A 16,993-nucleotide genomic window follows, 5' to 3' on the forward strand; every position below is an offset into this window, starting at 1 on the left:
TGTCCTTCCCCAAACTGCCGAGGACGTTCCTGGGGCCCCATCGTTTCGCCTCGGCCTTTTCTTTGGGGTATACACATCCTCTCCACACCCCGCTTCCATCTACTCGCCATTGCAAGGAGACACACGAACCTCGCATGCTGTTAGAGCTCTGGACCGCTCGTAACAGACCCAAGACTCCGGTGTTTCTGGGACATTGAGTTCGACTTGGCTTTGCGGTCGATTTCACGGCATCGCACGAAAACACCTATCATATGGCGCAGACCAGGTAGAATACTACCATCCGGGTTTTCGACTCCCCCTACTTGTATTAGACATTCGAGATGGGTAGGGTAGTTGAACAGCAATATACTGAGCACGTCAACTCTAACGTTGGTGGTAGCAGCAGCAACCGCAGCAGTCGGACTCGCCAGCGCCGCGGCCCTTTCAGCCTATCTCAACGCCAAGTTCCACCTGGGGAAGGACTTGACCCATATCTACTACCAGCACCGCGGGGAACGCTACCAGGCACGACTGAAGGCGCAGAACAGGATCAACATCTGGGCGACCTTTTGCGAGAACGCCGACAAGTTCGCGGACGGGGACTGCATCTGGTACTCCGACCCCGCGACCAGTCCGCCCACGGTCCATACCTACACCTGGCGCGAGGCACGCGACTATGCCTGCCGCTACGCGCAGTGGTTCTTGGACGCCAACGTCCGACCCGGCGACTGCGTCGGGTTCTACCTGCAGAACAGCCCGGATTTTGTGCTCGGGTGGCTCGGCCTGCTGGCCATCGGGTGCTACCCGGCGATGATCAACTACAACCTCGTCGGCGGCGCGCTCGTGCATTGCGTGAAGATCGCAGAATGCAAGGTCCTGCTTGTCGACGAAGACTTCCGAGACCGGGCGTTGCAGAATGAGGAGTTGCAGCAGCTGGGGGTCCGGATGCATGTCGTTGACCGCGAATTCAGGGCGCGGCTGTCGAGAATCCCAGCCGAGATGCCCAGCGCAGAGTATGCAAAGGATGTGGGCGAGAAGACGAGACTCGCATTGCGCTACACGAGGTAAAGTTCACCACCAGCTCTCCTTTTGTTTTGCCGGATGTATTTCAGCTGACTGCGAGAGTGGCACGACCGGGTACCCGAAAGGTGTCATGGCCACGGTCGGTCGATACTACGCACGGCTTGCCAGCCAATTCACCCAGATGGGCATCCACCCCCTGCAAGCGGACGGTTCGGGGGATCGCTGGTACATCTGCATGCCCATGTGCCACTCCACGGCCGGGTCGGCGGTGATCATCTGCATGATCATGCCGACGACGTTGTGTATAGGGTCAGTGACGAGAACATTCGTCACTTGCGTGTGCGAAATTCGCTGACGGGTGGTTCGCAGCAAGAAATTCTCGGCCTCGCGCTTCTGGGACGAGGTCCGGACGTCGCGCTCCACGATGGCCACCTACGTCGGCGAGATCGCCCGCTATCTCCTCGCTCTGCCACCCTCGCCGTTGGACCGCCAGCATGCCCTGCGCATGGTGTACGGCAACGGCATGAGGCCCGACGTGTGGGGCCGCTTCCAGGAGCGATTCGGCATCCCCAAGGTGTGCGAGTTCTACGGCTCCACCGAGGGCGGGCTGTCGCACCTCAACATCCAGCAGGGCGACTTCCTCCGCGACGCCGTGGGCCACGACGGGTTGCTCCGCCGGTGGCAGCTGCAGGGCGAGATGGTGCCGGTGCAGGTCGATGCCGAGACGAACGAGATCGTGCGCGACCCGGCGACCGGGTTCGCGCGCCGCATGCCGTACCGCGTCGGCGGCGAGCTGCTGTTCCGGCTGGCCTCGGAGGCGGGCTTCGTGGGCTACTGGCGCAACCCCGAGGCGACGGACAAGAAACTCGCGCGCGACGTCTTCCGCCCGGGCGACCTGTGGTACCGCACGGGCGACTCGCTGCGGCGCGACACCGACGGCCGGTGGTCGTTCCTCGACCGCCTGGGCGACACGTTCCGGTGGAAGGGCGAGAACGTGGCCACCGCCGAGGTGTCCGAGTGCCTGGGCCGGTACCCCGGCGTGATTGACGCCAACGTCTACGGCGTGCAGGTCCCGAACCACGACGGCCGAGCGGGCTGCGCGGCGCTGATGCTCGACCCGGAGGCGGCGCGGGGGTTTGACCTTGCGGGACTGCTGAAGTACGTTTTTCCTTCTTCTTCTTCTCCCCTGTCCCGCTCCCAAACGTCAATCAATGTGCACCGAACGCACCTCGAGCTGACAGACTTTCTCCAGACACGCGCGAAGGGACCTCCCCGGGTTCGCCGTGCCGCTGTTCCTGCGCATCGTGCCGACCGGCTCGCTGAACTCGATGGGCCTGAAGCAGGAAAAGGTCCAGCCACGCGCCGAGGGCGTCGACCCGGCCAAGGTGCGCGGCGATCGGCTCTACGTGCTGCGAGGGGACCGCTATGTCGTCTTCTCGGCCGCGGACTGGGCCGATCTGGCCACGGCGAGGGCAAGGCTGTGAGGAATTTTGCACGTCGAAAGACCCCTGGCGAACGTGACTGGTCGAATGCCTCTGAAAGCGACGATTCGTCGGATCACTCGCGAGGACTTAGCGGTCCTGTACGGAGCATATTACCATATTTAGAAGTCAATAAACTATGACGGGACTATTCTTCTCCAGTGTTGTCAGCCAGGGCCCTTGGGCCACATCTCTGTTCAGGTACCAGGTACCAGGCTACTCTCACGCCCTACAAAAAAACAATATTGGGACCGCGAAAAAGGAGTGAGCTAGTTAGTTCCACGAGCGACGATCGCCTCTTCTCGCCCGCCCAGATTTGGTCTCTTTGCAGGTGTCAAGTGTTTGTTACACACTTTCTATGAGGCGACCCACGACAACGCCCCGCTGAACGAGCTGCCCCCCCAGCTCTCGGCGTGCCACGTGAAGCCCTCCTCGGTGATGCCGTCCGCGTACGTCTTGATCTTCATGTCCTGGCCATTCTCCACGTCGAACCCGTTCAGCGTGAGCATCACGCGGCTCGGCGGCGCGCCCGCCGCGAATTTGCCCTTGGGGAACGTGACCTGCCCGGACTCCTGCCCGGCACCCGCCACGACGGCGCCGCCGCAGATCGCGGGCAGGTATGCAGGGAAGGCGATCCACGTCACCTGGGCGCCGAAGCACTGGGTGTTCCCCTGCGCCTTGACCGTGACGTCGAAGCCGGATTGAGAGATGTTGGAGGCCGCGGTGGCGATGGTCCACGGGTGGTCCTTGGACAGGTCGAAGCCCTTGAGGAAGAGGAACACGACGGGCGTCGCGCTGAACGCCTTGGGGAACTGGACGTGCTCTGTCACCGTCGAGAGGGGCGTCTCCGGCGACGCGTACTCCTTGGTGTCGAAGACGCCGACCTGGTGCTTCGTCGGGTCGATGACTTCCATCCACGCCACGCTGGCCGCGGTGAGTTGGCTGTCGTTCCACGTGTCCGCGTGGACCTTGAAGCTCTCCCGGTTGACCTCGTCGATGCGCGCGGCGAGGCGCAGGTTGTAGGCGCCGCTCATGTCGACGCCGCTGAGGCCGTACGCGAACTTCGGCTCGGTCTTGTACGGCCGGGTGAAGGACACTTGCAGCGCGTTCACGTTGTTGGGCGGCAGCTTCTTCTCCAGGTCGTCGGTCGAGAAACTGCCGGCGTCGTTGGTCTGCTTGGGGTAGACCGATGCTGGAGGAGTTTGTTTGTTAACACCATGCATAGCATGTGACTCGGGGGTAGGAGCTCGGGGTCAGGAGGGACCGGGGGGAGACCCCGGGGGGGAGGGGGATAAAACTTGCCAATGAAGTCTTCGTCCATGGGAGAAAGATGCTTGTTCCAGCCAACGACAATGTTGGCCAGGCCCGCCGGAATCGGATAGCACATGATGGAGGTGGGATCAAACATGCTGTCGATGTCGTCGTTGGGATTGTCCGGGGTCAGGACCTGCGCGTCCACCTCCTGTGTAGACCATCCGTTCGTCCGCTGGTAGTAGTCGTACACGGCTTGCCGGTTCCAGACAATGGCATCGGCCGACGGACTCTGCAGTTCGTGCGTGCAGCCGAGGGCGTGCCCGAACTCGTGGACGGCCACCCGCTCAAACTCGTCGTCCTCGGTCTGGTCGTTGAACCACCCGTAGTTCATGGTCGGCTGGGAGGCGTCGATGCCCTTGCACTCCGTCCCTATGTAGCTCCAAGACCCGCCGTCGGGGCCGAAGGACACCCGGATGGCGGGATTTTCCGACATGTCGACGAAGTCGAACACGATGTTGGCGTACGTCTCCCAGATCTTGGCCTTCTCCTGCACCTTGGCCTTGACGAAGTCGGTGGCATCTTTGCTGGTGGCGGTGTCGCCCATGAAGCCGACCTTGATGTGGGAGCCCTGCGGCCAGAAGGTACCCTTCTTCATGGCCATGGCCGGCGGTCCATGTCCGGCGGCTGGGCTTCGGAGGTTGCTGGGTGGAAGATTGGCGGCTTGACCGGTGGCGACGCGCCCGACACAGGTGTGGTATTGGCTCTGGGGAGCTTCTGTCTGACGCACAGAAACCATGTTGGCTGCTTCGTGGAAAATGGTATCTGTCAATATTGGTATGCAAATTGCTGGAAAGCCGGACTGCTGATGCCTGGAAAGCGAGACTGCTGATGCCTGGAAAGCGAGACTGCTGATGCCTGGAAAGCGATATTTATATCCGCGATCGCATTCTCAGGACTATTTTCATCATGAGGTGTAGTCAGCCAGCCACCTGTTTGTGCTCGTTACACCACGCAAGGCAAATGGTCTAGACCGGCTGTTCGAACAGGTCAGGCTGGCATTCACCCTCCAGGCTGAAGAGCTAAGGGATGCATGAGAAGGCCTCGTGTCCAACTTCGGGATGTGTATCGAAAGCAATGGCCTATAGCCTCGCCGTGGCGGCCAGGTCGCAGAAAGTCCCATCTTTCTATTCGTACGGCCACTCCTGCCCGGTGTGTCTCCAAAGGACCCCTTGTAAGTCCCTCGCTCACCGGTTAAGCTGAAACTCGAGTGTCCAGCTCAGTCGTTGGCAAAATCAGAGTTTCGTGTTCATGCGTCGAAGCTTCTTAGCAGCAAGCAGATATGTCGTCAGGTCTTGTTTTCGCTTGGCTCACCTGTCAACCTCCGCAAAGCTCTTGGTACATTCTTGCAGACGAGAAGGGGTGCGCGAGGAGCGGTGGTCTTTCGTCTGCGTGAACCAAAGCGTGTGACGAAAACTGTTGTTGGCCAAGCTGCGTAGATCCACGGCGGGGAGAGTAACGTGTGCTACGAGAAAGAGATGCTAGGTGCGCCCTTGGTCCTACAACACAAGAGGCAGCCGAATTCACACCGCTCGAGTCCAGCGCTTGACACCCAAAGCCATGTTTTGTGACAGCCTTTCGTATCCCGGGAAGACAAACATTGAGAAGCCCGAGAACGGATGGACATATGGCGTGAAGTCGAGACTTGCAAAGGTGCACGCTAATGCTCACCTGCGCCCATATTCTGTAGCTTGACTTGATGCCCTTCCTTTTAGAGTGCCTTAAGCTATAAGAAGAGTCGGAGAGAAGCTCAGGTGGAAAAGCTTGCCTAACCTTGTTTGGAGCAGGCACTCGAGCAGGGAAAACCTTGCAGCGGAATGGCGTTCAAGTTGTCTGCTGGGCAGCCACGACATGGAAGGCCATCGAGGCCTTGCTTGGCACAGATTCATTCGTAAGGCTGAACTTGAGTTTTCGTATTGCTGAGCCCTTGGCAAGCCACGCATGGGTTCTTTCAGCTGCCAAGCGGTCGAGATGTCCATAACGGGGGGTGTTGTGCAATGTTAAACTGTTGCTTGAACACCCTTGAGGCAGTTTTCGCGTCCAGAGATTGACGCACGCAGCGATCAGAGAGAGGTTAGGCCTGGTCGACTTGCCTTTGGAGTTGGCGGACGGCGACGAGCCCATCCGTGCAAGAGCGAAGCTGGCCGCATCCAGAAAACGAGGCTTGGTACAGTTGCTTAGGGCAATCCATATTGGTCCCCGAATCGTTCAGCCGTAGCTGAGCACCTAATGCGACTATGCAGGGTCTCGCATATGGTCCCTTATTTGCATCTGTCGTAATGCGGTGAACGACAGGATCAGAATCGGCGCATCTGGGGAGAGCTGGGGAGAGCGTGGAAGTGGGCGAGGGGAGCCCGTTGATGCCTGTGCTTTCGTGAAGGAGACCTGGGAAGAGAGTGTTTTGCTGAACAAATGATCATGTGTGGCTAGAAGGTTTCATCTCCGCAAAGTCGACCCATGGATGCTTGGAGACGGAACTGTGCAAGGCGTCGGAAGTATTGTTGTAAGCTCAGAGTGTGCACATTCCCATCCAATTAAACCATCCACTCATCGGGCCCTGCGTCGAAGTCGGTGTTCTTGGAGATCTCGAGATGACCGGTCGCTACGTTGACATTGTCGAAGTAGATCACGCCTGAGAGCAGGGACTCGTCAGGCTTTCACCGGGCTTAACTGACAGAGATGTCTGGATGCGAGGGTATTAGTTGTTGGCGAGCCGCTGGGAGCCAGATTAGGCCGTCTTTGTAGCTCAGTGTTGCTCAGTCAAGGCTCAGGTTGAAGCCGTCTTTGCCTACCCTCCAGGATTGAACCGCATATTAGGAACCAGGTAGACCATGGCATGTATGAGAAGTTGGCGCGGCGCTATTCCGTCGCGAGGCTGAACAAGGCAGACGACAAGGCGGACAAGGCGGACCACAAGGCTGAATCGCTTCGAGGGTGCTTGTTCCTCCCCAATCATATGTCTCCATCTTCCCCAAGGCGCGAGATGACTTCGAATCCCCTTTGCACACAGGACACACGTGGCCCGTCACATCCAAGTCTCCTACCGTATGGTTTCCAGAACTATCCCATATAGTCTACGACGGCGCGCAATGGGAAGTTGTCTGGCACTCGCTTAGAGCGTCGGTTTCATCATGTAATCCCCTGCCTGGCGGATGGTGGATTAATTGCACTCCAGAGTCGAACAATTTCCGGCAACACCTATATACATCCGTACATCGCTTCGAGTGCGGTGTATGAATCTCCAGGACACATTCCCCGTACCTAGCAACCTTGCCCCAAGAGAAACGAGACGCCATCTGCGAGACATCGGTACTGCCAGCATGTCCAACTTCACCAGCTCGGCCCTTGTAACGGGAGGCACAACGGGCCTGGGGCTCCACGCTGCGGAAGAGATCGCGGGGCAACACCCCGACTACTGCGTCGTCATCGCATCGCGCAAGGACGCCGATGGGAGCGCGGAGCTGATCAATCAGCGCCTCGGTGGCGGCGCTCACAGAGTGCAATTCATGGCGCTAGATCTGGGAGACTTGAAGAGTGTCAGATCGTTCGTCAAGGCCTGGAAGGAGAAAAGCCTGCCGCCGATCTCGGTCCTATTGCTGAACGCAGGAAGCCAGTTCCCCTTTGGACTCAAATACACCGTGGATGGCTTCGAGGCGACCTTCGGCGTCAACCACGTCGGACACGCGCTACTATTCTCACTCATGCAGCCATACCTAGCAGATGAGGCGCGCATCGTCGTCACCGCCAGCGGCACGCACGACCCTCTGCAGAAGACCGGGATGCCGAATGCGAATTACACGACGGCCGAAGAACTGGCACACCCCACGGGATCCGCGCTCAAGGCACCGGGCCGCCAACACTACACGACGAGCAAGCTGTGCAACATCCTCTGGACGTACGCGCTCGACCGGCGCCTGAGGCGGCTGCAGCCGGGCAAGAAATGGACGGTGGTGGCATTCGATCCGGGGCTCATGCCTGGGACCGGCCTTGCCAGACAGTATCCGGCCTTCCTGCGATTCATGTGGAAGCGCGTGCTCCCCGCCCTGATCCCGCTGCTGCGACTCGTTCTGTCGCCCAACATCCACAGGCCGCAAGAGTCCGGTGCGGCCCTCGCATGGCTGGCGCTGGACGCAGAGGCGAGGGGCGCGAGTGGCGTGTATTTCGAGGGGAGAAAGCAGATCAAGTCGAGCGCGGACAGCTATGATGAGGCCAAGCAGGAGGAGTTGTGGTCGTGGACGGTCAAGACTCTGGCGGGCGACGAGCAGGAGAGACGCCTGTTTGAAGTGGTCCAGGCGTAGACTGTCCTTGCTATTGGCGGTTGCTGGCTGTTCTAATTAATACAGGCCCTACATAGAACCAGCGAGCAGCTAGTCAGTCAGTCAACTCATTTGCATGTGCTAACCCACGGATTTTGCTGCTCCAGGAAACTGTCGTAACCAGGCAGTGTGGTGTCATGGTGTCACAGAGAAAAAAAAAAATCCAATGCACCTCCCTCGTTGTAGAGAAATGACCTCATCCCCATATGACACTCGACCCTCGTTGTTTTCCAGCTCCTGGCACAGCCCTAGACAGCGTCGACCGCAAAATGATGCATATGCACGCACTACAGGAAAATTCCGTCCTTACCTATTAGTACAGGGTGAACGAAGATCGCACGGACCAAGTCAGAGGCTGTACCTACGAGCAAGGTGCTATGTAACCCACAACCCGGCCAATTGGGCCTCTACCAGCCGTGTCGACACCCAAAGCCCGCCCATGCGCAGCCACCAACGGGCGGCACGTCATTCCGCATTGGGCATACTCTACGAGGGGGATTACCTAGGGTAGATGGGTAGATAGGGACCGCATCCAGTAGCAAGTGGCCATCCGGGCTCGCCGGGGGGTGGCCTGAAGGAAACAGAGCCCTCGCTTAAAGGCTTAGGAAGCCACGGTCCCCACGGTCCCCATGCAAGGACGATCACTTCTGACGGAGGTGGTGCATGAGAAGATGGAGGCTGAGCAGTCGTCGAGGGTACTTAGCCCACCCTGCTACCCACGATTCGTTGGACTATTACCTACGAACCGAGTCAAGGCCAACCCTCGGCACTAACTACATACCCATCTAGGCTAGGATGGTAGGACAGGGCGAGTGCCTAGCCTAGGGGATGGTCATCACTAACTACTAGATGCCTTGTATCAGATACGTCTCAGCCAATCGCGGATAGGGCCGAATTGGGGAACGGCGAGTGATGGGGGGAGAGACATATAAGGAGTCGAAAAATATAGAGAGAGTGGGTGGCACACACACCTATATCTATCTATCTATCGATCTGTCTGTCTTTAGATATAGAGTCCATTCGACCATTACATCCCAGCACTCGAAGCCACAGTCAACGCTACACCGATATCTCACACAACACAACAGCCGCCAATATGTGCGGTTCCAAAGCACCGAGAGACTCCAAGACTCCAACGCCATACTACAACTATGCTGCGCAGTCACAGCAACAGTATGGCGCCTACACCCACGGCTACCACGAGTCCGCACGCATGAGCCCGAACCAACCGCCGCCGCCAACCTATACCGAAGCCATCGACGAGTCCATCCACTCCAGCCACAAGACGGCCGAAGTCGCCTATCCCTACCCCTACCCGCAACCACTCCCGTCACCAGTCTCGCCCCGGGGCTCTCTTTCTCCCTCCCAGTCATATCTCCCAAGACCGCTTTCGCCAGCCCTCCCTCTCTCCCCTTCCCAGTCCCAGCTTCCGACCCCAGTTTCACCAGGCCGGTCTCTGTCTCCGTCGCAGTCGCGTATCCCCAAACCCATTGCCATCCCCGCGACCCTCGCGCGGTACGGCTCGCCCTTTCTGCGCGCCTACCCGCCCTGTCTCGCGCAGTACCACATCTCGCCGACGCTGTTCCTCTCGTTCCTCGACACGCTGAATCGCGTGGCCGTCAAGTCTCCGCCGCTGATGGCGCTCAGTCTGGCCGGGAACATCGTGGGCACGGTCCCGGAGCCGACGGCCCAGATCGTCGGCGGCGTGGTCAACCTCGCGGCCGAGGTGTCCTCGGGGGTGATCCAGCGCGGACGCACCGAGATCGAGCTGCGGCGCGCCAACACCGACATCTTCGGCCCGCGGGGCCTGAAGGTCGAGATCGCAAAGACCGAGGCCCTGGCCAAGCTGGTCGGCATGGACGGCGTCTTCGACGACGACGGCAAGCTCAACAGGAAGGCGCGGCTGTTGCTGCCCCTGGACGGCGTCGAGGCAGACGATGGCGCAGGAGGCGACGTGAGCGGGCAGCAGCGGAGGCTGGACGCCATGAGGCCGTGGATCGCCGAGCTGGACATCACGCCGCTGCCGGAGATCGACGTGCCCACCAACGCCATGAGCCGGCTGAACGTCAAGATCAACGAGCGGGACCGGCGCAACGGCGAGAAGAAGCTGATCGAGAAGCGGAACAAGGTCCAGACCCAGTACGAGAAGGACGCCGGCAAGGCCCAGCGCGAGTTCGACCGCGAAATGGCCAAGATCAACAAGGACCTCGACAAGCACCTGCGCGAGGTGGACGACAAGCTGGCCGAGGCCACGCGGAAGCAGAAATCCCGAGACGTCGCCAAGCTGGAACGGGACCGGCAGAGGGTCTTGGACAGGTACGACCGAGAGAGGAGGAAGGAGGAGAAGGACTTCCAGAAGGAGATGAGGGAGGCCGAGAAGGACAGGATGAGCGACGACAAGGAGGAGAAGAACATGCGCAAGCTCAACTGGCTGGTCATAAGGGAGCTGAATGCCTGGAGCGGGGATGGGCCCAATCCGTATCTCCCAACGCCCTAGTCAAGGCGGTTTTCTTGACGGGTATAGAGAAAATGTATAGTACTCATGGAGTTTCCTGGCGCGATTCAGCATCCTCTGCAATATACCCCGGGCGTTCCAAATGCCCCTTTTGCTGGTTGTCCTTTCCGTCCCCGACCACAAAGACCTGGTTCAACTCATCCTGGATCTCTGTTCTCCGCTTCTCCCAGGTGTCCACCATGGCCAGCTTCTCCTTCAGCTCGGCGATCTCCTTTTCCACTCCCAACTTCTCTTCTTCCGTGCCGATTCGGACCAGCTCCCAATCAAACCCTTCCTCCCCGAGACCAAGGACGAGGTTGAAGGTGTGGTATTTCCGAAGACTGGCGCGCGTGGATAGCGTTATCACCGTGATCCCCTTCTCTTTACACCGCTCATACAGCAAGCCCTCAACGTCCGAGGACACCGCAGAGGTTCCTTCGTCGAGGAACGCGTATTTGGGCTCATGGTAGAACAGGCGAGCAATGGCCATCCGCTGTTTCTCGCCACCCGAAAGCACATCCTTCCACTCCTTGCGCGTATCCCAACCACCCTCTCTTGACAGTAAGTGGCCAAGTTTGGCTTCCTCCAGGATCCGCTCCAGTTCGCTGTCTCGCCGATTGTTCTCTTGCATGTCCATCTCCGTATGCGGGTAGATGACTTGATCCCTTAGCGTGCCAATGCTGAGGTATGGCCGTTGAGGGAGGAACATGATTCCATCCATACCGTTGTTTCGAGGTCGAGAGACCAAACCGCGGTAGACAGGCCAAAGCCCACCAACAATCCGGGAAATGGCGGATTTACCAACGCCGTTGGACCCTGATATTAATAAATGTTCGCCACTGTGGACGACAAAGGAAAGAGACTCGATTAGCTCATCGCCACCGTAAGGCCATAAGCCTGGTGCAACGACAGGAACGTCCTCAAGGCGAACGCCATCGAAGCCGTATTGGATCGTGCCTTGGACGTCGGCCAGGGAGTAGAGCTCTATCCGTTGAGAGGCTCGCCGGCCGACGGGCGCATAGGCGTTGGCGTGCACGCGATGGAGTGTTGAGATGAGCTGGTAGACTCGCGAGGTATAGCCGGCCAGTTCAGACAGATCCTTGATGCTGTACATCATTCGACCACCTGCGTCGGCGAGTGACAGCATGAGTCTCTTGTTGGTAGTGAATTCTTTCATGTGAGATCCCGACCGCGAGGATTCTGTCACCTCTCTACCCGAATTTGAATTCGATTCGAGAATCGCATTCAGCCCGGCCCAGGCAGGGAGGTAGACGGGGATTGAAGTAATGATATAGCCAAAAGCCGACCATGAGTACTTCAGAATAAAGTCTTCAAGCATATTATACCGGACTTTGACGTTGTAAATACCCTCCATCCAACTCCGGAGTTCTTTGAATGACCTATCGAGATAGACCTTTTCGACGTCAGCACCACCGTAAAATGCGACCTCTTCTGCATTAGCGATCAATCTGGCATGGAGCCCACGGAAATCTCCCTCTTTCTTGCCCTCAACGGCCTTTAATTTCCCAAAGGGTGGAGAGAGCCGCCGAAGCATGGTTGCGGTGCCGAAGTAGTTTACGAGAAGTCCGGTCAGTGCCAATGGTCCAAGGGAGCGGTAGAGTTGGTAGTTAAAGACAAATATATCCACCAGGGGTTTTCCGAGAGAAGAATACAATGATGCGGCCGCTGTACAAAATAGTGTAAGATCCTGTGTGATGAACTGGTCTGCGCCTTCGACCCCGCCGTCAAGATTTGAGAGTTTGTAGTACGTGAGGTTCGAGTTTAGGTAGAGATCGTGGATGTATCTCGTCAGCCGCGTGCGGAAGGCGATTGATATCTTGGACTGGAGGAATTTGATCATCGAGTTGGTGTAGGAGGCCAGTGTGCCAATGGAGAGCCATCTCAGAAGCCCGAGCAGGAATTGCTTTCCATGACCACTCACCAAATCTCGGACAATGGCACCGTCCAGCCTCGCGACCAGAAGAGACAAATATGTCCTCAAGATCAGGAAGACAGCGTGGCTCAGCAGTAACGCCGTCTCCTTGCTCCGAAATCTTGGTATCATGATGTTCGCCAGACTGAGGAACTGATGGAGGAAAGCCAGGTTGAGGCCGGGCTTTGTCTGCGCTGGCGGAGGACCATATGCCGGAGTCGAAGTACCACTGGCCAGACGCGTGACCCGTGGAGGGGTCAGAAACAGTCTGCGATGAGCATCAAACGTGGTCGAGCGTATGGGATGGATGATGACTTTGGAGGTGGTATCGCCTTTGGGAACATAGATGATGCGTTCTCCTCCTTTCCCTCTTAAACCACTATTCTTGCGGACCAGCGTCCGGCCCTGAGCCTTCTCTTTTGAACGAGCTTGCCACCACTTGAAACCGCCATAGCTAGAGGAGAGGATGGACAGAATGAGGGCGGCGGTGGCGGCAAGTTTGACGGATCTAGGTGTGCGACGGATACGGGAGCGAAACAGGTTGAGATAATGGTTGTACAGAACCATCAACGGGTCCTCTTTCGACTGAACAGGCATTTCGACTGAGTTAGAGGGGGAGCGGAAGGTGAAGTGTTCACCTGGAGGGACGACGAAGAGACATTGTCTGCTACCACATAATGTCGAGCGAACAGGCGGATTGATGCGCAGTATGGTTTATTTGGATCTTACTTCGGCGAACGATCAAGGCACACACGGACAGGAGACATGTGCTGGCGACTGACGCAAGGTGGATGGCCGAGAGTGGCAGCGGGATGTTTTGAAAGTCCGGAGATGACGATTGGAAGCGCATGTGAAAGGAATGCCGAGGTCTGGTAGCCTCACCAACCAGTCGATGTCTGCGCTTCATCAACTAGTTTTCTTCGTAGCTGGAACACCATCATTGTTGAAGGATCAAATACTCCCCGCATATCCAGGTTAGTCGTCCTAATTCTACCCGAGCACCATTTACCATCTATGTCTATGCTAGACTGGCTTGGAACGTCATCATAAATGGCCGTTCAGCTTTCCCTTCTGCTCCGCAATAGGTGTCAGTAGAGACCCCTTGTCCACCGCGTTCTCCAGATTCTGCAACACCAATAACTCCATCTCTCGCTGTGTCTCGTAGGTACTGGTGCCTATATGCGGCACAATGAAGACCTTTTCATTCTTCAACAACCCTTCTTCCACCTTGGGCTCCTCTTCAAACACATCCAGCCCGGCCGACGACACTTTGCCGCTTTCCAGCGCCGCCACCAGATCCTTCTCGTTGATCAGCGCCCCTCGAGCGGTATTGACAATCACCACTCCCTCTTTCATTTTGGCGAATTCGGGCGCAGATATTATATGTCGTGTTTTCGCGTTCAGAGAGAGATTCAGGCTGAGCACGTCGGACTGGGCGAGCAACTGGTCGAAACTGAGGTAAGTCGCATCACCTTCGAGCTCTTTTGGCAGGCGTGTTCGGTTGTGGTAGGCAATCTTCATCCCAAATGCTCGCGCTCGATGAGCCATTGCCTGATTTCAGTCAGTGTAAGATTCCCGCAGGTAGTGCTGTGACGCGTACTCTGCCAATTCCCCCCATTCCCAAGATACCCAGCACTTTACCCTTTGGATCGTGTCCGAGTTGGGCCTCCCCACGCCATTTGCCTTCTCGGATTGCCACTAAAGGTACCCATGCCAGCCGCAGAGCACCCAGCATGAGGAAGATACCGACATCAGCGGTGGCGTCATCGACTGCAATTGGTGTGCTGGATATCTTGAGTCCTCTCCGGGTGCAAGCGTCCACGTCAATGTTGTCGTATCCCGCTCCGTTGTGGCAGATGTATCGCAGAGATCGAGGCAGGACAGACACCAGCTCCTGATCGAAGGGGCCTGTTTCTGACGTGGATAGGTTGGAGCGGTAGAGCGCCACGACGTCGTCGTACTGGCCAGTCCTGCAGTTGGAGAGGAACTGCTCGCGTGTGCCCTTTCGGAACTCCTTCAGATTGTATTTTGAACTCAACCCTTCCCACTCTTTATCTGTGTGTGCCAGTCCTCCAATGAGGAGAACGGTAGGTTTCGACATGGTAGAGAGGAACTTGGGGAGGGACGGTCTGAGAAAGAATACTCGAGTTAGGGGAGCACGGGTTGGCAACGCCTTTTGTCGAAAGCAAGAGGACAAGGCAAACCTAACCCAATCTTGCTGAAATCCATAAAAAGGTGCTGGCCGCTGGTAGCCAGATTGCGGGATATATTTCCTCCAGCGTCACCTGGCGACGCGAAAGTGATGGTGGGCATTATTCCGTCGGCATTTGAAACTGCGAGCATCGCAATGTCGACGACAATTCCACTTTGCAGTCTCACCCCGCACGGTCAATTGCCGTCTTTAGTTCTCTCACCCCCACATCCTCTGCCTTCTCTCCATGACTGGACCAAACTGCTGCTGGAGAGTCACCCTCAGGGTCGGAGTCTCCCTAACTCTCGCCGAAGATTACTCGAATAGACTTGCTGAAGCATCGGAGAAAATCCCGCTGCCCGATCCTTCTGAGTACAGGCACATGGTGCCCATTGATGGATGCCACAGCGCCCTTGCGAAATCATTCTTAAGATGTTGGATCCGTCCCCCGGGCTTCCGGGCTCATTCCATCGGTACAATTCTCTCCGTTTCCTCCAAGTTTACATTTCGCTGCCTCAATCCAAGCAGATATTGTGTACTAACACAAGAGGTTCGAAAATCTTGTACACGAGCAACTCGTTTTCCGGGCAAGGGCCGCAATAGAGAAACGTCGACGCGGGGGCGCCCAGGGTTACGAGATCAGACGACATGGCTCATACAGAGACTGTCCAGGCATTGGTGTTACACGGGAAGAATGACTTGAGACTGGTAAGAAACCGAGCTACTCTCCAAGCAGGCGCAAGACTGACGGAACGGTGCTTGAATAGGAGACGAGACAACCGCCTGTTCTGCAGCCTGGGGAGGTCCAAATAGCCATCAAGGCAACAGGTATTTGTGGTTCGGACTTACACTACTACCGTCATGGACAGAATGGAAACTTTGTTGTTCGGGCGCCACTCGTCCTCGGCCATGAAGCATCAGGCGTTGTCACTGCTGTTCCTGAGGTTGCAAATGGTGTCACAAATGGCGACGCTCCTTCCTCGAGTCTCAGAGTTGGCGACAGAGTGGCATTGGAAGTAGGTTTCCCTTGCCGCTCGTGCGCCCTGTGTACCGCGGGTCGATACAACCTGTGCTCCAAGCTATCTTTCAGATCTTCTGCAAAGACTTTCCCACACATGGACGGAACGCTGCAAACATTGGTCTCACAGCCAGTCGCCATGTGCCACAAACTACCCGAAAACGTCACCTTCGAACAAGGTGCCCTGGTAGAACCCTTAGCCGTCTCTCTGCACGCATTGAACCGCAGTCAGTCTGCGGGATCTGGAGTGGGAGTGCCTTTGGTTGGGTCAAGCGCCTTGGTCTTGGGAGCGGGCGCCGTGGGAATGCTGACCGCTGCTGCTTTGTCTGTTGCTGGAGTATCCAAGACTGTCATCGCCGACATCGACGGTCCCAGATTAAAGATCGCCGCAACGCTAGGTGGAGGCAAGTTTAAGCTGAAGACATTCCTCATTCCTCGAAGCCCTCCCGCCCCAACGATTCCAGAGATTCTGTCGGACGCACAAAGACAAGCGGCGGAGATCTGCGAGGCAGAGGGACTAGAAGCTGGGTTTGATCGCGTATTTGAGTGCTCAGGCGCGCCACCATGTGTCCAGATAGGCGTGTATGCAACCGCAGCAGGCGGGAAGCTGGTCCTGGTTGGAATGGGCACACCGGTTCAGACCTTACCGCTGGGTGCGGCTGCTTTGAGGGAGGTGGACGTTATCGGCGTATTTAGGTATGCCAACTGCTATCCTGCGGCCATTGCACTTTTTGCCAGTGGTCAGCTGGACGGTGTCGCAGAGGATCTGGTCACGCATCGGGTGGCTCTTGCGGACGGAGAGAAGGCATTCAGAGTGGCTTCTAATACAGCGCAGGAGGGGGAGGACGAGGGGAGGGTCCCCGTGAAGGTGGTGATCACATCATAATGCACTAGACTTGTGCTTGCGAATCTGCGTAGAGCTGCTGTATACACCTGTACATTGGATCAATTAGAAACTGGGTTTGATCGCGTATTTGAGTGCTCAGGCGCTCCACCATGTGTCCAGATGGGCGTGTATGCCACCGCAGTAGGCGGGAAGCTGGTCCTGGTTGGAATGGGCACACCGGTTCAGACCTTGCCGCTGGGTATGTGATCACCACCTTCACGGGGACCCTCCCCTCGTCCTCCCCCTCCTGCGCTGTATTAGAAGCCACTCTGAATGCCTTCTCTCCGTCCGCGAGAGCTACCCGATGCGTGACCAGATCCTCTGTAACACCGTCTAGCTGACCACTGGCAAAAAGTGCAAT

The 16,993-nt window shown here is 57.3% G+C and overlaps 7 protein-coding genes across 7 annotated transcripts; 4 read left to right on the top strand and 3 right to left on the bottom strand.

The window, feature by feature from the left end:
- Positions 1-320: 320 nt before the first annotated feature.
- Positions 321-2,486, top strand: PV07_01395 (uncharacterized protein; the record flags this gene model as incomplete). Its single annotated transcript, XM_016387913.1, has 5 exons — positions 321-324; positions 380-1,043; positions 1,105-1,315; positions 1,376-2,160; positions 2,255-2,486. The coding sequence occupies 5 exons, from the start codon at positions 321-323 to the stop codon at positions 2,484-2,486; spliced, it is 1,896 nt and encodes a 631-aa protein (XP_016254841.1).
- A 122-nt stretch (positions 2,487-2,608) lies between these two features.
- On the bottom strand, positions 2,609-4,533 carry PV07_01396 (uncharacterized protein; the record flags this gene model as incomplete). The annotated part of the gene is made up of 2 exons (XM_016387914.1): positions 2,609-3,675; positions 3,786-4,533. 2 exons carry the CDS (start codon positions 4,531-4,533, stop codon positions 2,840-2,842), a joined length of 1,584 nt encoding a protein of 527 aa, XP_016254842.1. The 3' UTR covers positions 2,609-2,839.
- Positions 4,534-6,808: 2,275 nt separating this feature from the next.
- On the top strand, positions 6,809-8,268 carry PV07_01397 (uncharacterized protein). Its single transcript, XM_016387915.1, has one exon. The coding sequence runs from the start codon at positions 7,028-7,030 to the stop codon at positions 8,090-8,092; it is 1,065 nt and encodes a 354-aa protein (XP_016254843.1). The 5' UTR covers positions 6,809-7,027; the 3' UTR covers positions 8,093-8,268.
- An 802-nt stretch (positions 8,269-9,070) lies between these two features.
- Positions 9,071-10,686, top strand: PV07_01398 (uncharacterized protein). The gene has a single exon (XM_016387916.1). The coding sequence runs from the start codon at positions 9,207-9,209 to the stop codon at positions 10,605-10,607; it is 1,401 nt and encodes a 466-aa protein (XP_016254844.1). The 5' UTR covers positions 9,071-9,206; the 3' UTR covers positions 10,608-10,686.
- PV07_01399 (uncharacterized protein) lies at positions 10,463-13,365 on the bottom strand. The gene has a single exon (XM_016387917.1). The coding sequence runs from the start codon at positions 13,132-13,134 to the stop codon at positions 10,651-10,653; it is 2,484 nt and encodes an 827-aa protein (XP_016254845.1). The 5' UTR covers positions 13,135-13,365; the 3' UTR covers positions 10,463-10,650.
- A 79-nt stretch (positions 13,366-13,444) lies between these two features.
- Positions 13,445-14,872, bottom strand: PV07_01400 (uncharacterized protein). Its single transcript, XM_016387918.1, has 2 exons — positions 14,138-14,872; positions 13,445-14,088 (listed from the first exon to the last, which is right to left on the bottom strand). Exons 1-2 carry the CDS (start codon positions 14,636-14,638, stop codon positions 13,582-13,584), a joined length of 1,008 nt encoding a protein of 335 aa, XP_016254846.1. The 5' UTR covers positions 14,639-14,872; the 3' UTR covers positions 13,445-13,581.
- Positions 14,873-15,121: 249 nt separating this feature from the next.
- PV07_01401 (uncharacterized protein) lies at positions 15,122-16,704 on the top strand. The gene is made up of 2 exons (XM_016387919.1): positions 15,122-15,436; positions 15,496-16,704. The coding sequence occupies exons 1-2, from the start codon at positions 15,377-15,379 to the stop codon at positions 16,630-16,632; spliced, it is 1,197 nt and encodes a 398-aa protein (XP_016254847.1). The 5' UTR covers positions 15,122-15,376; the 3' UTR covers positions 16,633-16,704.
- Positions 16,705-16,993: the final 289 nt, after the last annotated feature.

Source organism: Cladophialophora immunda (genome assembly GCF_000835495.1).
Source record: "Cladophialophora immunda strain CBS 83496 unplaced genomic scaffold supercont1.1, whole genome shotgun sequence".
In the NCBI taxonomy this organism is placed as follows: Eukaryota; Fungi; Ascomycota; class Eurotiomycetes; order Chaetothyriales; family Herpotrichiellaceae; genus Cladophialophora; species Cladophialophora immunda.

Bases quoted from the DNA above. Each gene is read 5' to 3' on its own strand.
- PV07_01397 (XM_016387915.1), top strand. From the start codon at position 7,028: ATGAATCTCCAGGACACATTCCCCGTACCTAGCAACCTTGCCCCAAGA.
- PV07_01399 (XM_016387917.1), bottom strand. From the start codon at position 13,134: ATGCCTGTTCAGTCGAAAGAGGACCCGTTGATGGTTCTGTACAACCAT.
- PV07_01398 (XM_016387916.1), top strand. From the start codon at position 9,207: ATGTGCGGTTCCAAAGCACCGAGAGACTCCAAGACTCCAACGCCATAC.
- PV07_01400 (XM_016387918.1), bottom strand. From the start codon at position 14,638: ATGTCGAAACCTACCGTTCTCCTCATTGGAGGACTGGCACACACAGAT. The intron at 14,089-14,137 runs GTACGCGTCACA...GACTGAAATCAG, and splicing joins GAATGGGGGGAATTGGCAGA to GCAATGGCTCATCGAGCGCG.
- PV07_01401 (XM_016387919.1), top strand. From the start codon at position 15,377: ATGGCTCATACAGAGACTGTCCAGGCATTGGTGTTACACGGGAAGAAT. The intron at 15,437-15,495 runs GTAAGAAACCGA...GTGCTTGAATAG, and splicing joins GGAAGAATGACTTGAGACTG to GAGACGAGACAACCGCCTGT.